We start from the raw sequence: 17,615 nt of genomic DNA, 5'->3' as shown, positions 1-17,615 counted from the left end.
GGTGTTGAGGCCTGTGTAGGGTATCAGCCTGAGGGTGGTGGGCTTGGGGACCACAGATCAGGGCGGATATTGGTGGGACACTATTGGGGAGTGGCATGGCTGGGGGACACAGGCAGAGTGACAGCCCCGGGTGCAGGTGTTTGGGTGACGCAGGCCTATGGGACATTGGGGGGGACCCAGACGCAGGGTGCCTTGCCTTCAGGGGTAGAGTTGAGGGCACAGGCCCGGGGGACAGAGCCTCAGGGTGAGGCAAACAGTGGCGCTGGAAGCACCCGGCAGTGGGCGAGATGCGACTGATGTCGAGGCACCGCCACAGCGCGAGCCCGGCTAGAGCCCGTGTGGCAGCGGTAGCAGCTCAGGAGGCAGGCTCCGGGGATCATTTGTGATGACCCTGCCTGCTAGGTTGGTGAAGGTCCAGCTTCCTGCCTGTTTGAATGTGAAGAGGAAGAGCCAGGGGTCCTGCACTTTAGAACCTGCTCGGGTTTCTGCCTCAGCCGGGGTGGGCATTCTGAGTGTGGTTGTGTGAGTTCTGTGTTCTCCCCAGGGGAAACCGCTCCATCTAGGAACTTCTCTGGGACACCGGCTGTGCTCTGGGGATCATCTGTGTCCTGGCAGGTGTTCCCTTCTGGCCCCCACACTCAACAGTGACCTCTCTGGGCTTGCAGAGCCTAGGTGAGGTCAGCAACTGAGCTTTGAGTTTAAGTTTCTGCCCAGGCATTTGTATTAGTCCTGTGGCTTTGGGCAAGTTAACTTCTTTGTCCTTGTCACTTTGTCAAATCCAAAGGACATATCCTGGCAGGGACCTCGTCACATCTTTCACCTCTCTGTGCAGAGGCTGGACCTCAAGGCATGGGGGCTCTTGGAGGCATGGCCCCACCCTGAGTGGGACTCACACAAGTCAGTAGGAGCAGGGAAAGAGGGCACCAGCTGCTACCTGGGTTGTCCTCTTTAAAATGCTGCACAACTTACTACATGTTTGGGCAGTTTACAAACTTACAGTTTGGGCAGCTTCTGGGCTTTTCCATGAGGACAGTTGATGTGGACCAGTTTCTTCAGAACTAGCTAGCCATCCCCTGGTCCCTCTCAGGCTCTCGGGCAGTCTGGCCACTCTCCTCTCTGGACAGCCGGAATGAAGAGTCATGGCTGTTCTGTCCTCCTCCCCACTTGGCTTTCTGGCTACCCTCTAACCGATGCCTCTTGTGTGTTTAGATCCCTCCAGAGCTGAGAAGCGCGAGATCAAGTGTCCAACACCAGGCTGTGATGGCACTGGCCATGTGACAGGGTTGTACCCTCACCACCGCAGCCTATCTGGTTGCCCCCACAAGGACAGGATTCCCCCGGAGAGTGAGTAGCTATGCACAGCTCAAGCCATCTCTGGTGTTTGGATGATGTAGCGTTCCCCCCCCCCCCGCCCCCATCCCAGGGCCCTGTCCCTTTGGATTGGCACTGTCCAGGTGCCCAAACTTGAGTCCTACATGGCCGGGGATATGGAGTGTGCCCATTTACCTACCTTGAGACGGCAGCCAGGCCCCAGGAGGGCCTGCCACAAACACAGGCACTCGGGAGGGAGGAGGAGCCAGCAAGCCAGGGAAGAGCCAGCCATCTGTGCTCTGAGGGCCATGAGGAGAAAGCCTAAGCTTTTTCACTCCTAAGCTAGAGGCAGTAATTGTGAACATTCATTTCAAAGGGTGACTCACAGAACAACCAGGGGGTTTGAAGGCGAGGGAAGCAGGGGCCACAGTGGGAGGGAGTGTGCCTCGACTGGGCTGAGGCTTGGCAGCCACTCTGGGTTGCTGCTCTAAGTTGCCGCCCTGCAGAGTTGGAGACTTCAGATGGAGCTCCTCCATGTTCCTTGGTGGGGCTCACCATCTCCCTCTCCCTGGTTCTCTTCCAGTCTTGGCTATGCACGAGAATGTGCTCAAGTGCCCCACTCCTGGTTGTACAGGTCAAGGCCACGTGAACAGTAACCGCAACACGCACAGAAGGTACTCGGGCTGTGCTGGGAGTGGCGAGGGCTGTGTGGTGGGGTGGGCGGGGCCGTGGGCTGAGCCCTGGCCTGGGACGGGTGCAAGGTTGGAGCAGGCCTCTTGGTGGAGGGTCAGTGTGGCACCCAGAGGCATGGTCGCTGTGGTGGGGTCCTGAGAGACCAGAGGGCGGCTGCAGGGATGGGTATGTGCTCTTCAGAGAGGCCTACTGCCTGTCGGGAAAGCCAGGTGGAGGCTGTGAGACGTTTGGGAAGCTTCTGCACTCTAGCTTTTGCTCATGGTGGGCCTTGGCTGGCCAGGACCGAGCTCTGGGCTACACTGTGGCTTCTGAGACCCAGGTAGAAGTGAGACTCCCATGATGCACTCAGGGTTTAGCTGTTTGCTGTCTTCCACAGTGAGAGGTGACCACACCCCCCACCCTTGCCTGGAGCGCCTTGGGCAGCAGGGTTGTGATGGGATGTGCTCTCACAAAGGAGGCCAGAGCTTTTGAGGTCACTTCATTGAGAAGAGGCTAAATTCCTGAGCGCTTTTGTGACTAGTCACCTCTCCAGCAGCCATGGTCAGCTCTGTCCTGACAGATGAAGTTGCTTCCCTGATGTCCCAGGTTGGGTGCTTCCCTAGGAAGGGCTGGGGCCTCTTGCTGTGGCCGTGGTACAGTCTGTAACCTCTAGGGTTAGCACCCAAGTTGTGTGGCCCATGGGGCCCTGGGCTTCCCTGAGTTGAGCCAGAGACGTGTTGGCATGTCGGGGGAGAGCAGGGAGGTGAGAGGCAGGCCCATTGCCCAGACCTGCCTAGAGGAGGTGCCTTTGCCCAGAGCCCTGAAGGCTTTTAGGATATACTTTGTCTGTGTGCATCATTGCTTAGAATTTCCCAAAGCAGAAAGTGACTGTGCAGCTGCTACCTTGAGGGCTTGAGGACAGGGCTGGAGAGACAGGAGCCTTCTCTGGGCTCCTACTGGTGTCTGTGGGCTTCTGGGCTTGGATAGGCAGGATCTGAAGGAGAATGCTCAGCTGCCCTCCTTGCCTTTTCTCTAGTTTGTCCGGATGCCCCATTGCTGCTGCTGAAAAATTAGCCAAATCTCATGAGAAGCAACAGCCGCAAGGGGGAGATCCTTCCAAGAATAGCTCCAATTCAGATCGGATCCTCAGGTGAGTGAATTGAGCCACACAACTGAAGGGGCTGCCTCCCAAAATGGTTAGAGGGGGCTTCCCAGTGTCTCTGGGGCTGCATGTGCATGTGTGTGTATGTGTGCATGTGTGTTTATGCTTGTGTGTGTGTGCATGTGCATGTGTGTGCTGATGCCCTCAGCTGCCCTCGGGGCCCCCTAGAGGACAGTTTCTGGGCACACACAGGACAGCATCTGACATCTGCCCCCCTCACCGGTGCTTCGGCTGTGGCACAAACACCCACCAGGCTGCCCCTGCCTTGCTCTCCCCAAAGGCGTCTGATCTCACCGCTTGAGATTACTCAGGGATTTGTTTGTGGAGACGCTGGTCCTGTCTCCAGAGGGCAGACCGCACCAGCCGAGGGCCACTGCTGTCCAGAAGCACCGGAACTGCTCCTTCTGGCTGTCTCACTCCAAGGAAGGACCATAAACCAAGGGAGAGAAGTGGGTGCATGTGGTACCCTTCAGAGCATTGGCCCCAGAGGTTCTGAGGCAGCAGTGGGCCTGTGTGCGTGTGCGTATGCATGTGTTCATGTGTGCACACGTGTGTGCGTGCATGTAGACATGTGTCAGCAATAAGGGGGCTCCTGACAGAGCACTCAGAATGCATTTGCTTAGCATTCCTGCCATCCATGTGACCCTGTGAAGCGGGTACCACAAGTAAGGCCAGAGTCTCGGGAACTTGCCCAAGGTAACACTTACTGGCTGGGGGAGTTGGCACTGGCCCCAGGCCAGCTTGGCTTCAGGGTCTTGTTCTTCAACATAGTTCTCTACCCGTTGGGGGATTCCCTTACCCCACCCCTCACTGTCCTCGCTCAGCGGACACGCTGCTTCCTGTTTCTTTGAGGGACTAGGATTCATACATTCTTCCCCTTCCTCAGTTTTCCAGACCACAGTTCCATGTCTGCCTCCCAAAGGAGAATGTGGGAGATGAGGGCCACTGTACCCTGAAAAGGCCTAACACCTGGAAGTCACAGACATGGGCAATTGCATGAACCCTGGTCTGGAGAGGGGCCCGCCTCCTTTCAGGGCCCGTCCAACCCTGGTGTGTGCCTGGCAAATTCTCAACCAGAGGAACTTGGCTGCCCGCCTTGGCCTGCTCTGTGGGTCCCGTGTGTGGAGTCTCTGGGCGGGGCCAGGGCCGGGGTCGGGGCCTCACCTTCCTGCGCTTCTGTCTATGCGTGTCTTTGGCCCTGCACATCCAGTTGGCTTCCGTCCACCTGTTGGCTCTTAGGATGGTTGGAAGCAGCTTCTTACCTTCATCCTGTAACTGCTCTTTCCAGCTTCCTGCCATTTACTATCTCGATTCTTTTCCTGCCTCAATCTAAGTCACTGGTAACATGCCAAACCAGCAGGCAGGTGAGGCCCAGTGAGCCCAGGGTGGGGGGCAAGGAGGCTCCAGACATGGTGGCTGTGCCCCCAGGAAGTCTGACCTCCATTTGTTTGCCTGTAAAAGTGGGCAACAATGTTTTCTTGTGGGCTTCGAAAGTATCTCATGAGGCTTGAACAAGATAGTGATGTTTTGCTTCCCCGGGCCGTGGTGAGGAACCTCTCCAATGGTCGTGATGGTGACCAGGATGCAGAAGCCTTTTGTTCAGGTTCTGTTCATTCTGCGTGGCTGTGTTTCTGGGTGTCACGCCCTGGGGTGTGGGGAGAGCCTTTGCAAATCTCTGATAGTGTCACAGACACTGAGTCTTTGCTGTGGGATGGAGCCCTGGCCCAGGAAGCCATGGTACCAATGTTAAATTTAGGATTCTCTTTTCTCCTGGGAGGTGCCTGAGCACACTCCAGTAACTTCTTCAGATGCTACCAGGCCCTTCCACCCTCCTTGGGGAAGGAGAATGTGCCCATGCTTGGGGGTGTCTGCTTTTCCAAGGTCCAGACTCAGAGCTGGTCTCTTCATGGTTGCAGGTCTTTCTGTCACCAGGCTCCTGTTTTGGGGCCACGTGCAAGTTCTTGTAGTACTCAGCCCCTTGAAGACCTCACCATTGACCCCTTCTTAATTCTTGTGATCCACTCTTTTCAGACTGAAGTCATTTCTTGGTTCAGACTCAGGAGCAAAGAGAGAGTGGGTGTGCAGACGGGTCTCCCAGGCCTCCCTTCCTCTTTTCCTTCTCTCTGAGCTGGTAGCGCAGAAGCCTGTCCACACCTTGTGCGGTTGCCATTCTCCACCTGGCTCTTCCTGCCCTTGGATCCTGTGCTGTCTGGGCTGGTGTCTTCATGCTAGCTCTTGTGCATTCAAAACTCTGAGCTCTTCCAAGGGCTTCAGAGATGATGAACTGAATGCCTGCAGTGGCCTTTTTGTTCCTGTCCTTAACTCTTCCAGCCCCACCAGGGCTCTTCTCAAATGCCTTCGAGCAAAGGGTAGTGAGGGCTAAAGCTGAGCTGGGCCCTCCCTGAGCCTGATTCTCAGAAACACACCCCATCCCCTCTAGATGCCCTGACTCCCTCCTCACTGGGGAGCTCTGTTATTCCACCAGGAGAATTCTGTCTAGGTGTGGCTAGCCACCGTCCTAGGGATGCCCCTGTAGGGTTGCCTGCCAAGGACTCATACCTCTTGTAGCAGAGCAGTTTGAAACCTGCTCTCCTAAGTTCTGGGGCAAAGTCTAGGGCCCTCCCTCTCTGGCTAATGCCGTCTGCAAGGGCACATGGCATTGTTTCTCCGAGGTTTCAGTTCTTCATATAGATCAGGCCCCAGGCACCGTTTAGCAGAGGGACATGGCGGAGGGTCTCCGTGCACAGAGGGTTCTGAAGGGTTCCTGCCCAGGCTGTGGGACGGGGCATGGGGTCCCTGAGCCCTGTCCTCATGGTTCTGTACCTCTATCCACACCTCAGGCCCATGTGCTTCGTGAAGCAGCTTGAAGTCCCTCCGTATGGAAGCTACCGGCCCAGTGTGGCCCCTGCTACACCCAGGGCCAACCTGGCCAAGGAGCTGGAGAAGTTCTCCAAGGTCACCTTTGACTACGCAAGTTTTGACGCTCAGGTTTTTGGCAAACGCATGCTTGCCCCAAAGATTCAGACCAGCGAAACCTCACCTAAAGCCTTTAAATGTAAGTAGGGGAGATCTGCTCCTGGGAGACGCAGGGTTTGAGAGATGGGGGAGGAGGGACCCCCTTCGCCAGGAGCATGTAGGGAATCTCTCCCCTAGGGGGCCCTAGCTGTCCCAGTGTCCACTGAGGTGGCTTTCCCAGGGTCTATATTTCCCCCATGTTTCTGCCACCATGTTCCCCATCAAGCTTGATGTATCTCTTCACTATTTGTGAAAAAAACAAACAACCCCCCCCCCAAATAAAAAACAAAAAACAAAACAACCCAAGTCCTTTATGGTGTGCATATCCAAAGGCTTGAGAATAATTTCCCTGATACGGTCCACTCTGCAGGGGCTCAGACAACTCAGCCAGACTGTGCTGAGCCTGGGTGCCTGACAGAAGCTATTCGCTTTCCTGCATGTGGACCATCTTGCTGGATACAGTGTGTTGTGTTAGCCACAAGTGTTCTGAATACTTGTAACTAACAAAATGCATTCCTACAAACTTTTGAGAAAAATCCTGCCTTACTGTTTTGGTTACTCAGTGTACTAATCTGTGGGTTGCAAGCCCCTTAGCCCTGGAAACACATATGAAATGGAAGTGTGCCCATGAGATTGGAACTGGCATCTCGGGGTAGGTGTTTGGCCCTGAAATGCAGCAGTGAGGAGTTCCTGTCATGTTAATAATGAAAATCCTAACTGATGCAGCTGCCAGCTACAGTGTGGACACCTCTTCCCCTTATTAGGGCCAGAGGTTTCCTGCCACCATGTACAGGCACCAACAAACACTCACAAGGAGCTTTTCGTATATCTGGAAACTTACTGGTGATATTGTGATATCAGAAATGTCATGCTTGAGAGTCACTTTATGACTACCATACAGTTTCTGGAAGAGATAACATTTTATGTCCTCATTTGTCACGTTTATTTGAACAGTAATGTTACTTTATTGAAGTGGTATTATGGGGACACCAAAATCAGCCTTTTGAGATGTTGTGACAAAAATTTTTCTACTTGAGCGATAGTCCCATACACTCCTCCTCTTATAGAATTCTTCCTGTCTCAGGAAGCATTCACCAATAGACGACTTGTATTTGTTTGAAATAAGAGGGATGCTGGAATGTCTTTGGAAGGTTTTGTTCTTTCTGCCCAAATTTTAGATGAGCCAGAAATAGCGTCCTCAGTACCCTATGGGAGGACGAGTAGGAGTGTGTTGTGGGCACATGTGACTGGGACAAAGACCCTGCCCCAAGCCCCTCCACGTAGCTGTACCCTGTGCTCCCCCAGCCATCCCGAAGACGCCGTCCCCCCAACCCCCCCGCCCCACCCGTGTCTGTGTGGCCACCATGCATTCAAGTTCTATATCAGCCTGGTGTTGTTCCCTTTTTGCAGCCAGACCTTTCCCAAAGGCCTCCTCCCCCAGGCACAGCCCCAGCACTTCATCCTCTTCTGCAGGCTTCGACTACACGCATGATGCTGAGGCTGCACACATGGCCGCCACAGCCATCCTGAACCTCTCCACGCGCTGCTGGGAAATGCCTGAGAATCTCAGCACGAAGCCACAGGACTTGCCCGGCAAGGTTGGTGTGTCCCCTACAAGGAGCTCTGTCTGAGACAGCGGTGGGCTGGTGGGATTCACAGTCAGGACCATGAGCCTACACCAAAAGGTGCTCAGGGACACCCGGTGTCCACCTGAGAAACTTGTCTTCCTCCCGGTCGTGGCTCCTGATGACCAGAGGGGGTTAGATGGGTTCCCTCTGAGAGCTCTGGGTGCTGTGCCTAAGGAGGACCAAATGGCTCTGCACACGCACGTTTCCTCGCGTTGCCCCGGCGCCTGGATGTCGAGCGCCCGTCCGTGTGTGATCATGCTCACCGTGTCTCAGGCGTCTGGGTTTGTGGTGTTAGCAAGACCTGAGAGGCAGTGGAGGCTCCTCCGTGTGAGGTGCAGGGAGGGGCAAGTCAAGATTCTTGCTTCCCAGAGGTTCTTCTGTTCTTGCGTGGCTCTGCTTCCTTCCAAGGGAAACCCTGTGCCGGGCATTCTGTAACGCTGACTTAAAGTGCCAGAAGGCACACGTGGGAAGCACAGACCCACCTTCACAATTGCAGGCTGCGGACATCGAGGTGGATGAAAACGGAACCCTGGACCTGAGCATGCGCAAACACCGTAAGCGGGACAGCGCCTTCCCCAGCAGCGGCAGCAGCGGCAGCAGCCCTGGCGTGAAGTCCCCTGATGCTTCCCAGCGCCACAGCAGCACCAGTGCCCCAAGCGGCTCCATGACCTCGCCCCCGTCCAGCCAGGCTTCCCGCCAGGACGAGTGGGATCGACCTCTGGACTATACCAAGCCCAGCCGCCAGCGAGAGGAGGAGCCTGAGGAGGTGGGTGTGGGACCCGGGGGCTGATGTAAAGCAGGGCTTGCTTCTCCAGGAGGAGCTTCCGAGCCCTGTCCACACCGCGCCTCGCCACCTCTAGGAAGCTAGGACCCGGCCCGCCCTTCTGGGGAATTTTTCACCCTTGGGCTGTGGTGTATCTTGTCCCATCCAAGAGAGAAGTGGTCTTCTCACTTCCGTGGACACGGTGATCAGCACCGTTGTGGGCTCGGGGGAAGCATGGGGAGGAGAAGGGCCTGTTTCATATCCCATCGGAGACATTTGGGAGTGGCCCCAAATTCCTTGGTTCTGTGGCCTCCCCCCAACCTGCTGTCCCGATAGGGACACCCTGAATTCTGGCAGCAGTCCTTCCTCACCATCCACAGGACACTCTGGCCACCTGGCTCCTTGGACAGAGGCAGGAGAAAGCTCCTGGCCCCGGGAGCCCCTGTGGTGGTCAGTGGCCCGAGTCCCAAGACCAGCACCACCTGGTAAAGAGCAAGAAGTCAGGCGTCTGTGTTGGAGCTGCAGTCTGGGGACAGTGAAACATCCTTTTCCAATCATTCTACCCTCCGAGAGCGGGGCCATTTGAAGGCTCTTCCTCAAAGAGGTGTGCATCCTGAGTAGCAAAGCCCAGCCGTGAGGATGGTGCAGACTTCAGGCAGCCTCCGCACGGTATGGGCAGGCCTGCAGGTCCCCTCCGTTCTCCCTCCCCATCCTGCCAGCTCCCCACCAACCCTAGAAGGGCAGGGGGGCAGGTCCCTGCGGAGGAGGAGGTGGGGTGACTAGGATTCCTCTCTGGGAACCCACCACCCCTGCAGTTCAGTCTCCCCAGTGAGCCAGGCTCCCTCTACGCGCTTCACGTGTACCCCTACTTTGCAGAGTGGACTGGACCCCAGGCTGAGGTCACTTGGCTCAGTCATGTGGCTACAACTTGGTGTCAGGCCGCAGAAGAGGGGCACCTCTCAGACTGAGCCCTGAGTGGAGGGGGCTGAACTGTGTGGGTGGTCTTCTCTGTGGTGGTTGGGAGTCCGGTATGAGGCCAGATGGGGCCCTCCTATTCAGAGACCACCAGGAGAGTCTGCTCTTATCTTGTGCCAGTCTTGCCCCCAGGTCTAAGCTGCTCCCTGCCCTTCCTGGTGACTACAGTCCCTCCCTTGACCCCTCCCTGCACCTGTCTGTGATCCCCAGCTCAGGCTACATCCTTGGCTGCCTTGCCCCTCTCCTCCTCCCTTCACACACCCTCTGAGCACCCCAGGATTCATGTCATCAGTCTCAGGGGTCCTGAGGTCCCTGCCCAGTCAAGTCGGTCCCTATACTCCACCCCACAGTCACTCTCTGTCCCAGAGCCTCAGCTCACTCCCAGGCCCTTCCTCTCCTCCTGGGCACAGGAGGGTCATCCCCAGAAAGGCCTTCTGTATCAGGCCTTCCTAGTCCCTTTGTCATGGCCCTGGGCTCCCGACTCAGACTCTCCTTCCAGCTCTGCCCAAGGTTCCTTGATCCGTCCTATGTGAGGCTGCACCTCTACTCTCAGTCTCACTTCCCACTCCAGGTGGAGGTGACCCACATGCCTGAGGCCATGGGAAGGAGCCCACTGCACTGGGCAGCAGCCAGGACAGTATCCGCGGGCCTCTGGGAGGCTCTCCCTGCTCTGGGACAACCTCCTCCCTGGGGCTTCCGGGAAGTTGCCATTTTTTCCGAAGACCCACCTTAAGTCGAACTTGCTCAAGGGAATGAGCCACTTGGTCTGCACCTTGTCCAATGATAGTATTTGTGGCAGTAATAGCAACACCCGCCACATTGACAAGATTCACTGTCAGTGACTCAGAGCCTTCGCTACGTTGGGCTCCACTCCCCAGAAATCCCGTGAGGGGCTGCTGTTCTCTCAAGTTTAAAAGTGTAGCCTCTAGGAGCTCCTGGGTGGCTCGGCTGGTTGGGCATCTGACTCTTGGTCTTGGCTCAGGTCGTGGCCTCGCATTTTATGGGTTTGAGCCCCGTGTCGGGCTCTGTGCTGATGCCTGCTTGGGGTTCTGTCTCTCCTCTCTGCCCCTCACCTGCTTGTACTTTCTCTCTCTCTTTTTCTCTAAAAATAAATACGTAAACTTAAAAAAAAATTAAAGTGTAGCGTCTGGGCCCCAAGAGGTTGAACAACTTGCCTGGGACACACAAGTGCCAGCACTGGGATGTGGACCACAAACTGTCACACTGGTTAACTGCCTCTGATGTAGACCCACTTGCCGGGCGTTGAGCTTTCCCACTCTTGTGGACAGGGACTGTCCTTGTCCACCCCTGTGTCCAGAGTACCCTGCCCTCTGGTGGCTGCTGAACAACTGCAGACATAGAACTCGAGCTGATCACCTGCCTGTTGTGGTCAGGGTGTCGTGCTGGGGGGGAGGCATAGGGCCATGGGGTCACAAGGTCGCTGAATATTCTTATCACATTTTTATGTTATTGTTCTCCTTGTGCCATCTCATCGTTACAGCATTTAAACAAGCACTTGTTGAGTGCCTGCTGTCTACTGAGCACCGAAAGAGCTGCACTTTGCATAGGTTCTTGTGTCTAGAAGGTGACCCAGTGGCAGTTAGGTGGAGGTGACCCACAGGCCTGAGGCCACGGGAAGGTGTCAGAGCCCATCGCTCCGGGCAGTAGGCAGGGCTCCTCATTCCTGGGGCAGCTCAGGAGCTCTTGCTGGGGGTGGGGGGGACACTCTAGTCCCTCAGGGGTGCTGTCTCCTGTGTTCTTGGGGGCAAGTCTTCCTCCCCCATCCAGAAGGCAGGAGAAACCGGAAAATGTCTCTGTGAACACTGTTCTGAAGGCCCCTCTCCCTCAGCCCCCGGCTCGGGCACCCGGCCCCCCGCCAGCCGGTTAAAACGTCTCCCTGCTGGTTTTTTGCAGTCAGAGCCAGCAGCCCATTCTTTTGCTTCTTCTGAAGCAGATGACCAGGAAGTGTCGGAAGAGAGTTTTGAGGAGCGCAAGTACCCTGGGGAAGTCACCCTGGCCAACTTTAAGATGAAGTTTCTCTCCAAGGACATAAAGAAGGAGCTGCTCACGTAAGTCCCCACCTGGGCCAAGAGGGCTCCTTGAGGACCTGTCTGGTCCGGAAAAAAGCATGTCTTAGTCTGAGCCCTGAATGACCAGGTCTGCTCAGTCCTGGACCTGTCCCTTCCCTGGCCTAGCTCTGACCGCCCTCCTGGCCAGACCATCTTGCTGGGCAGAGGTTGGGCATCCTGCACTGCAACGCTCTTGAGCCAGGCGATGGGTGACAGCTTTCCTGTCATCTCGGCACCGCGCTGGAATCTCACACAGCCCTCTGAAGTGATTCAGAGCAAGGAAGGGCCTCTGTTCTGGCCCACAGAGCGGGAGGGCTGAGGGAAGCCAACCCTCTCCCGAGCCCCAGCTCTCTGCCCTGGCTTACGGAGCCCAGGCCTGACTTGTACTCTGCTCTGAGGCACGGTGCCCTCAGCTCTGGCAGCCCAGCCAGCGGCCCCTTTGAGTTTGTCCCCGCAGGGTTCAAGCAGACATTGTTACAGAATGGGGCCGCTGCTGGTAGATATGAGTCATCCCCTGGTCGGATGCCACCCTACAGCCTTCCGGTCACCCCCACTGAGAACTGCTTCTCCTTAGAGGACTGTGGGGGGTGGGACCTGGCACCTGCACCACAGGTGGAACCTCACCCGTGCTCAGTTTGTTTCTGGGGTTCCTGTTCTCCTTGCGAGGAACCCAACCAGCTTCCTCCTACCCTGCTGTTGGCTCTCCCCAGGCTCTGCTCTCTGGCCTTGTCCTCAGGGAAGGAACTCCCTGCCTACGCGTTCACGGGTGCACACGTGTGCACGTGCAGAGCGCATGTGCTCCAGGGACACCCTAGCTTCAAGCTGAGCTTTCATTTGGTTCCTTTTTCCTCCTCGAGTTAAGTTGTGTGGGAGAAAGTTGCAGTCTGAGCGGTGAGGGCTGTGCTCTGAGGACTGAGGGGGTGAGTCGAGAGCAAGTGTTAGCTGCTCTGCTGAGTAGGCTCCGCCTGGGGGGCTGGCCTGGCAGGTGTGCCTTGCTCTCTGTTCTGACGCTCTGTTTCCTTTGTTCAGCTGCCCCACCCCTGGCTGTGACGGCAGCGGCCACATCACCGGGAACTATGCCTCTCACCGCAGGTTTGTCCCTGCTCGGGTCCAGCCTGGCCTGGGTGCTGCGTGGTGGGTCTTCCCCTCTCCTCCTCTGCTCCCCCTCTGGCTCACCCCGATGTCCCATCTCTTCTCTTTCAGCCTCTCTGGTTGCCCTCTTGCTGACAAGAGCCTCAGAAACCTCATGGCTGCCCATTCTGCTGACCTCAAGTATGTCTGCCCTCCTGGCCACCCATCTCTTGGGCGGCTCCCTTGCTCTGCTCTCTCCTTCCGTGAGACTCCAGCCAAAGTCGGCCTTCTCCAGGGCTCCAGCCCCAGGGGAGCCCCTCCCGGCGGGATGGGGCAGAGAGAGAGGCCATGGAGGGGCCGACTTGCTTGCCTGGGGCTCCTGCTGCTGCTGCTGCTGCCTGTGTCTCTTCGCTCTGAGTGCTGCTATCCGCCTGTCCCTTGCCGCAGGCTCCTGTGCTGCCCTCGGGTCTGCTAGCTGCTCTGAGGACCGAGGGCTGGAGGGCCTTGAGGGGAGCAGGACCCGCCTCTGGCTGCTGGTGGCCCAGCCCGTCTCTCCCTCTCCCGAGGACCCTGTACGGGGTTGTCTGGGCCTGCTTTTCTCACCGCCCTTGAGATTTGGGAGAAGCCCAGAGCTGGCCTTGGCTTCTAAGTCTTGCTGTGGCTCAGCAGGCTTTAGGCTGTGCGGCTCTTACTGAAGGAACTGGGTGCTGCTGATGAAAGAGAAAACTCTTTGCCCTTCCTTCTCCTACTGCCCCTGCAGCTGCTTCTGTCTTGGCCCCTGGTGATCCTCCCGCGCTCATCCCTTCTTTTTGCTGAGCACCCCCCCTCTCTGCTTCTCCTCCCTGCCCCTAACACACGGGCACCATCTAGCCTGCCTGATAGCCCCGCTCAAATGCGATGCAAGCACCCAGAGGTTTCCCAGGTATCAGTGTCCTCTTGGGGCTGGAGTTGGGGACCGTCACTGCCTTTGATGTTTATGCATTTGGTTGAGCTGCGACATTGCAGCCGCTGTGACCCTGAGCCCTGCAGTGCTGACCCTGGGCTCTCAGGCTGAGCAAAGGCTCAGGAAGGAGGCCCTACTCTTCTCCTCGAGGGTCACTCCCTCTTCCAGGGTGTTCATCCTCTCCATATTGAGGGGCCCTGAATCTAGGCTCATCCTGTTCTGGGACCAGACAGGAGCCAGGGCCCTAGAGACTGTAAGATGAGGAGCTGTTATTGCCAAAGGCGTCCAAGGGGCTTGAGCTGATTTAGAAACAGGGCAGAAAGCTGTAGATCTCTGGAAGGTCCCCATCCTGCCAGTCTCCTCTTTGTCACTCTGGGGAGGCCTATCTGGTCCCGGCAGCCATGGCATGTCATTGCTCATTGTTACCCATGGGGCTTTCTGCTCTGAGCAGGGTTCACCACCGGAACTGTCCTTCTAAGTGTTCACAGCTTTAATGTAAACATTTTCTGAGGCTCAGCTCATCATGGCTGATTTGCATAGTTACTCATCCATTCACCAGGTCCAGCCCCAGAAGTCTATCAGTCCTGCAGGCTCAGGACCCTCTTCCCCCAGCTCCCCTCCTCCTTTCCTCCCTGTCTTCTCTTACCGTCTTTCCCACGTTCCCTTTTTCCTGTTTCCTTTTCCAATTCGACTTGCTTTCTAACGATGATTAGTTTTCGTGGTTTTCCAGTTTGAGGGTCTGAATGATTTTAGAGCTCTAGGTGTGAACACGTGTGCGCGGTGGACCTTTCTCCCTGCAGAGCGGGCGCTCGGGGCTGCTGGAAGGACACCGTGGGCCCGGTCTGGGCCTGGAAACGTGGCCGTCTGGGAGGGTTAGCACTCTTCTGAGACTAAGAGCCTGTGGGGAACATTAACCTGAACTTGTTTAGAAATAGCAACAGGAAGTCTTCCCCATGTGAAAACAAGTCCTGCATCAGTCTCAGCAAGGGTCAGCAAGGTCTGGGAAGGTGGCCGAGGTACCCGACTCCTCCCAAGCTCTTCGCTGGCCCCAGAGGTCTCTGTGTGGGCGTCCACTCTTTGCCCCCTCAGGCCACAGCGTGGGCTTTGGGTGGACGTGGCGGGGCTCCACTGTGCTCCCGGTGTGCTGGTGCTTCTGCTCCCTCCTCCCTTCTCTTGTCCCGTGGGCATCTCGGAGAGGCTGCTCCTGACCAGCCTTGTGGCAGTGGTGCGTGATGGTGACCTGACCCCAGAGGGGCACAGACGTCTGCATCACTGCCTTGCAAGCAAGGCCTCCCTGTCAGTAACTGGGTGCAGCGACAGTCTCGGATGATGTGTTTTCCGTGTTTTAATCCAGTCTCAGGGGCATTTACTCTTCTTTCTCATGTGCCCAGTGTGGTCGGGGGCAGGGCACACAGCTGCCCTGGGCCCCTCAGCCCACTCTGTGTGCGGGGAGTTGGGGTGCAGCCACATACCCTGTAAGGTGTGTGACCAGGTGGGGGACGGCCCCCCCGCACCGCCCCCGCCACTGTGGGTCAGGGAAGGGGCTCAGAGGCGAGACCTGGTGTGCGTCGCCAAGCTGTAGTGAGTCGCAGAGACGCAGGACTCTTCCTCTTACCCAGACGATGCACCCAGAAGCAAATGTTTGGGAGGGTTCCTGCCACTGACCCTGTGGGTCCTCAGGGGCGCAAGAGTGGCTGACACTGCCAGCGCCCAGCATGGGTATCTGCTTCTCCAGGCACATGAACCTCATCCTCTGCTGGATACAGCTGTGGGGAAAAGCCATTGAGTCAGGCCTCAGCAAGGAGAGCAGATGCCCCACCTGTCTGCAGACAGCGTGCCTCAGTGGGACCCCCGGGGACGCCAGGCCCACGTGTGCTGGGGCCTGGCAGGGTCCACCCCCACGTGCATGCTCTCCCCTGCCAGCCTCACTCACAGGTGCCACTGGGGGTCGCACCACAGTATGGACCTGCACTTCTGGGCAGCGAGGCCCCGGGCTGCTGCGGGGCCATGCTGCCCTGGCCACCGCCCGTAGCACTGAGCCTGAGTTCTGCCACGTTTCCCTGAAATTGAGAATAAGCAGAGTCCAGGCAGCCACCTGAGCTGCTACAGACTCAGGAGAGGCACCACCCTCACTCTCTGCACTTGGCCTTCCAGAGGGCAGGAGAAGGGCTCTAGCTTCGGCAGGCCAGGAGAGTGCTCAGCAGGGCAGTCTGAGCTGAGGAGGAGGCAGCAGGGCATCAGCGGGGCCTCGGCCTCAGCAGAGAGTCATGTGAGGCATACCCTGACATGCCTGAAGGACTTGGTGCCCACAGCCGGGGGCCCACCCCGGCAGCTTGCACCCTGGGACCTCGGATGATGCAGAGACACAAAGCATCCCAGCAGGAGTGGTGCACCCGTTCGGGGTTTGTTTGAGAGGATGAAGCCCACCTAGATGGAGGTGGTGTGTGATTTCTATGAAAATGCAAAAACCTCCTGGCCCTAGATGTGTGTGTGTTGGTATGTGACCACACATGCCTGGAGCAGGAGCCATCATAACCTCAAGGGGTTTGAGTTACCCCTAAATCCGACAAAATGGTGATTTGACCGGTTGGCCTGCCGGCAGGCCAGGGAGGCATCTCATGTGTGGCTCATAGGGCAGGGACGAGGAGGGTGCCTTGAGAAAGTCCAAGGGACTGGAGAAGGAGCAGGTCAGATGGGCATTGAACTCCTCCGTGTTGCCATGCCAGCTTTGAGCGTCCTCTGGTGCGGAACAGGCAGTGTTGGCCTGCTGAGGTCTGGGAGGCAGCCCAAAGCTGTGGGGGAGTCCTTTGGCTGTGTTGGCTTCCTCTGTCTCACTCCGAATGTCAGATGCTGCATTTGCCAGTGGAAGAGGGTGCCGACAAAGGGCTTTGGGCACAGCACAGGGGCCCGAGTGCCTCAGAGAACTCTGCTGAGTGAGAGGCAGAGACCTATGTCCTGTTCCAGCTGATGCAAGTCTCCAGAACCCTTTTGGGGCCACTTGTATATTGAGAAAGAGCCTCGGCACCCGTGGTTTTTTCTGTGTGCGAGGCTGAAACCAGAAACGGTAGATAAGTATTCTGTGAATAACAGGCTTTCCAGATGCAAGCCCTCAGATCCTGCCAAGTCCCACAGGGTCAGAGCTGCACCCTCACACGGACCCAGGTGCAGAGCGGAAGACCTGCTCCTGCTCCAGAGGGTTCTGGTGGACTCCCCTGCAGAGTCAGGCACGCCTCCCCACTCTGACATTCTGCCTCCATGGACATTCAGGGAAAAACAATTTGAGAAAACCCATACTTGTACATTAAAGTGGAATTTTTACTTTCTATGTGATATGTTTGTCAAACATTTTGGATGCATACAGTTGGGCTTTTGTGTCTTGTGGCCCCCCCTCCTTACCCTTGGCCAGTGCCTGCCACCCCTGAAAAGCCTCTGGTTGTGCAAATTCTGCACTCACTGAGAATCACACCTCTAGGTGACCAGCGCTGGGGATGGTGGGTCATGGGTGCTCAGGAAATATCTATTCCTTTGCTCAGATGTCCCCGAGAACAACCCTTCTTCCTCCTAGCCACGTCAAGGAAGATGAACCCGTCTTAAGTGTTAGGTTTGCCTTCCTGAACACTGTTCAAGGGCCCGTGTGTGTCCTGGAACCTTTTAGCCCAGCCTAGAACCCTGCAGAAAGCCGAAACGGGAGCCTATCATTCCTGCAGTGGAGATGTGCTCTCGTCTTGGCCTTCCTGGAACCCCTGGGGAGACGGGGTGGCAAAGTTCTGAAGGCCGGACGTCTCGGCAGCAGGCTAGCCAGGACGCACACACTGTTTGTGAGACCAGTGCTAGGGAGGCGGGTGGGCCTGCGTTGGGGCTGAGCACGGAGGGGGTCCTTTTGTGGCCAAGTGTCTTCACTGGCTCTGGTTCCAGCTCCGCTGTCCTCCACAGGTGCCCCACACCCGGCTGTGACGGCTCTGGCCACATAACGGGGAACTACGCATCACACCGGAGGTGAGGCTGC

At 56.9% G+C, this 17,615-nt stretch overlaps 1 protein-coding gene across 6 annotated transcripts in view; it reads left to right on the top strand.

Annotated features, from left to right (window-relative positions):
• The window catches only part of MYT1 (myelin transcription factor 1), a 72,771-nt gene that overhangs the window by 42,151 nt on the left and 13,005 nt on the right, over window positions 1–17,615 (top strand). For 5 of the 6 annotated variants that reach the window (XM_019426211.2, XM_019426213.2, XM_019426214.2 and 2 more), the window contains 10 exons: window positions 1,210–1,344; window positions 1,895–1,985; window positions 3,020–3,133; window positions 5,986–6,200; window positions 7,571–7,758; window positions 8,285–8,554; window positions 11,441–11,595; window positions 12,625–12,687; window positions 12,799–12,867; window positions 17,543–17,605. In XM_019426211.2, coding sequence (XP_019281756.2) covers window positions 1,210–1,344; window positions 1,895–1,985; window positions 3,020–3,133; window positions 5,986–6,200; window positions 7,571–7,758; window positions 8,285–8,554; window positions 11,441–11,595; window positions 12,625–12,687; window positions 12,799–12,867; window positions 17,543–17,605 — 1,363 coding nt within the window. The remainder of the gene's footprint in view (window positions 1–1,209; window positions 1,345–1,894; window positions 1,986–3,019; window positions 3,134–5,985; window positions 6,201–7,570; window positions 7,759–8,284; window positions 8,555–11,440; window positions 11,596–12,624; window positions 12,688–12,798; window positions 12,868–17,542; window positions 17,606–17,615) is intronic. The other variant, XM_019426212.2, reaches the window with a different exon arrangement.

Source organism: Panthera pardus, unplaced genomic scaffold, assembly GCF_024362965.1.
Source record: "Panthera pardus isolate Hobbes unplaced genomic scaffold, ASM2436296v1 HiC_scaffold_25, whole genome shotgun sequence".
NCBI classification, from domain to species: Eukaryota; Metazoa; Chordata; class Mammalia; order Carnivora; family Felidae; genus Panthera; species Panthera pardus.
This window is presented reverse-complemented; position numbering and strand designations above follow the sequence as displayed.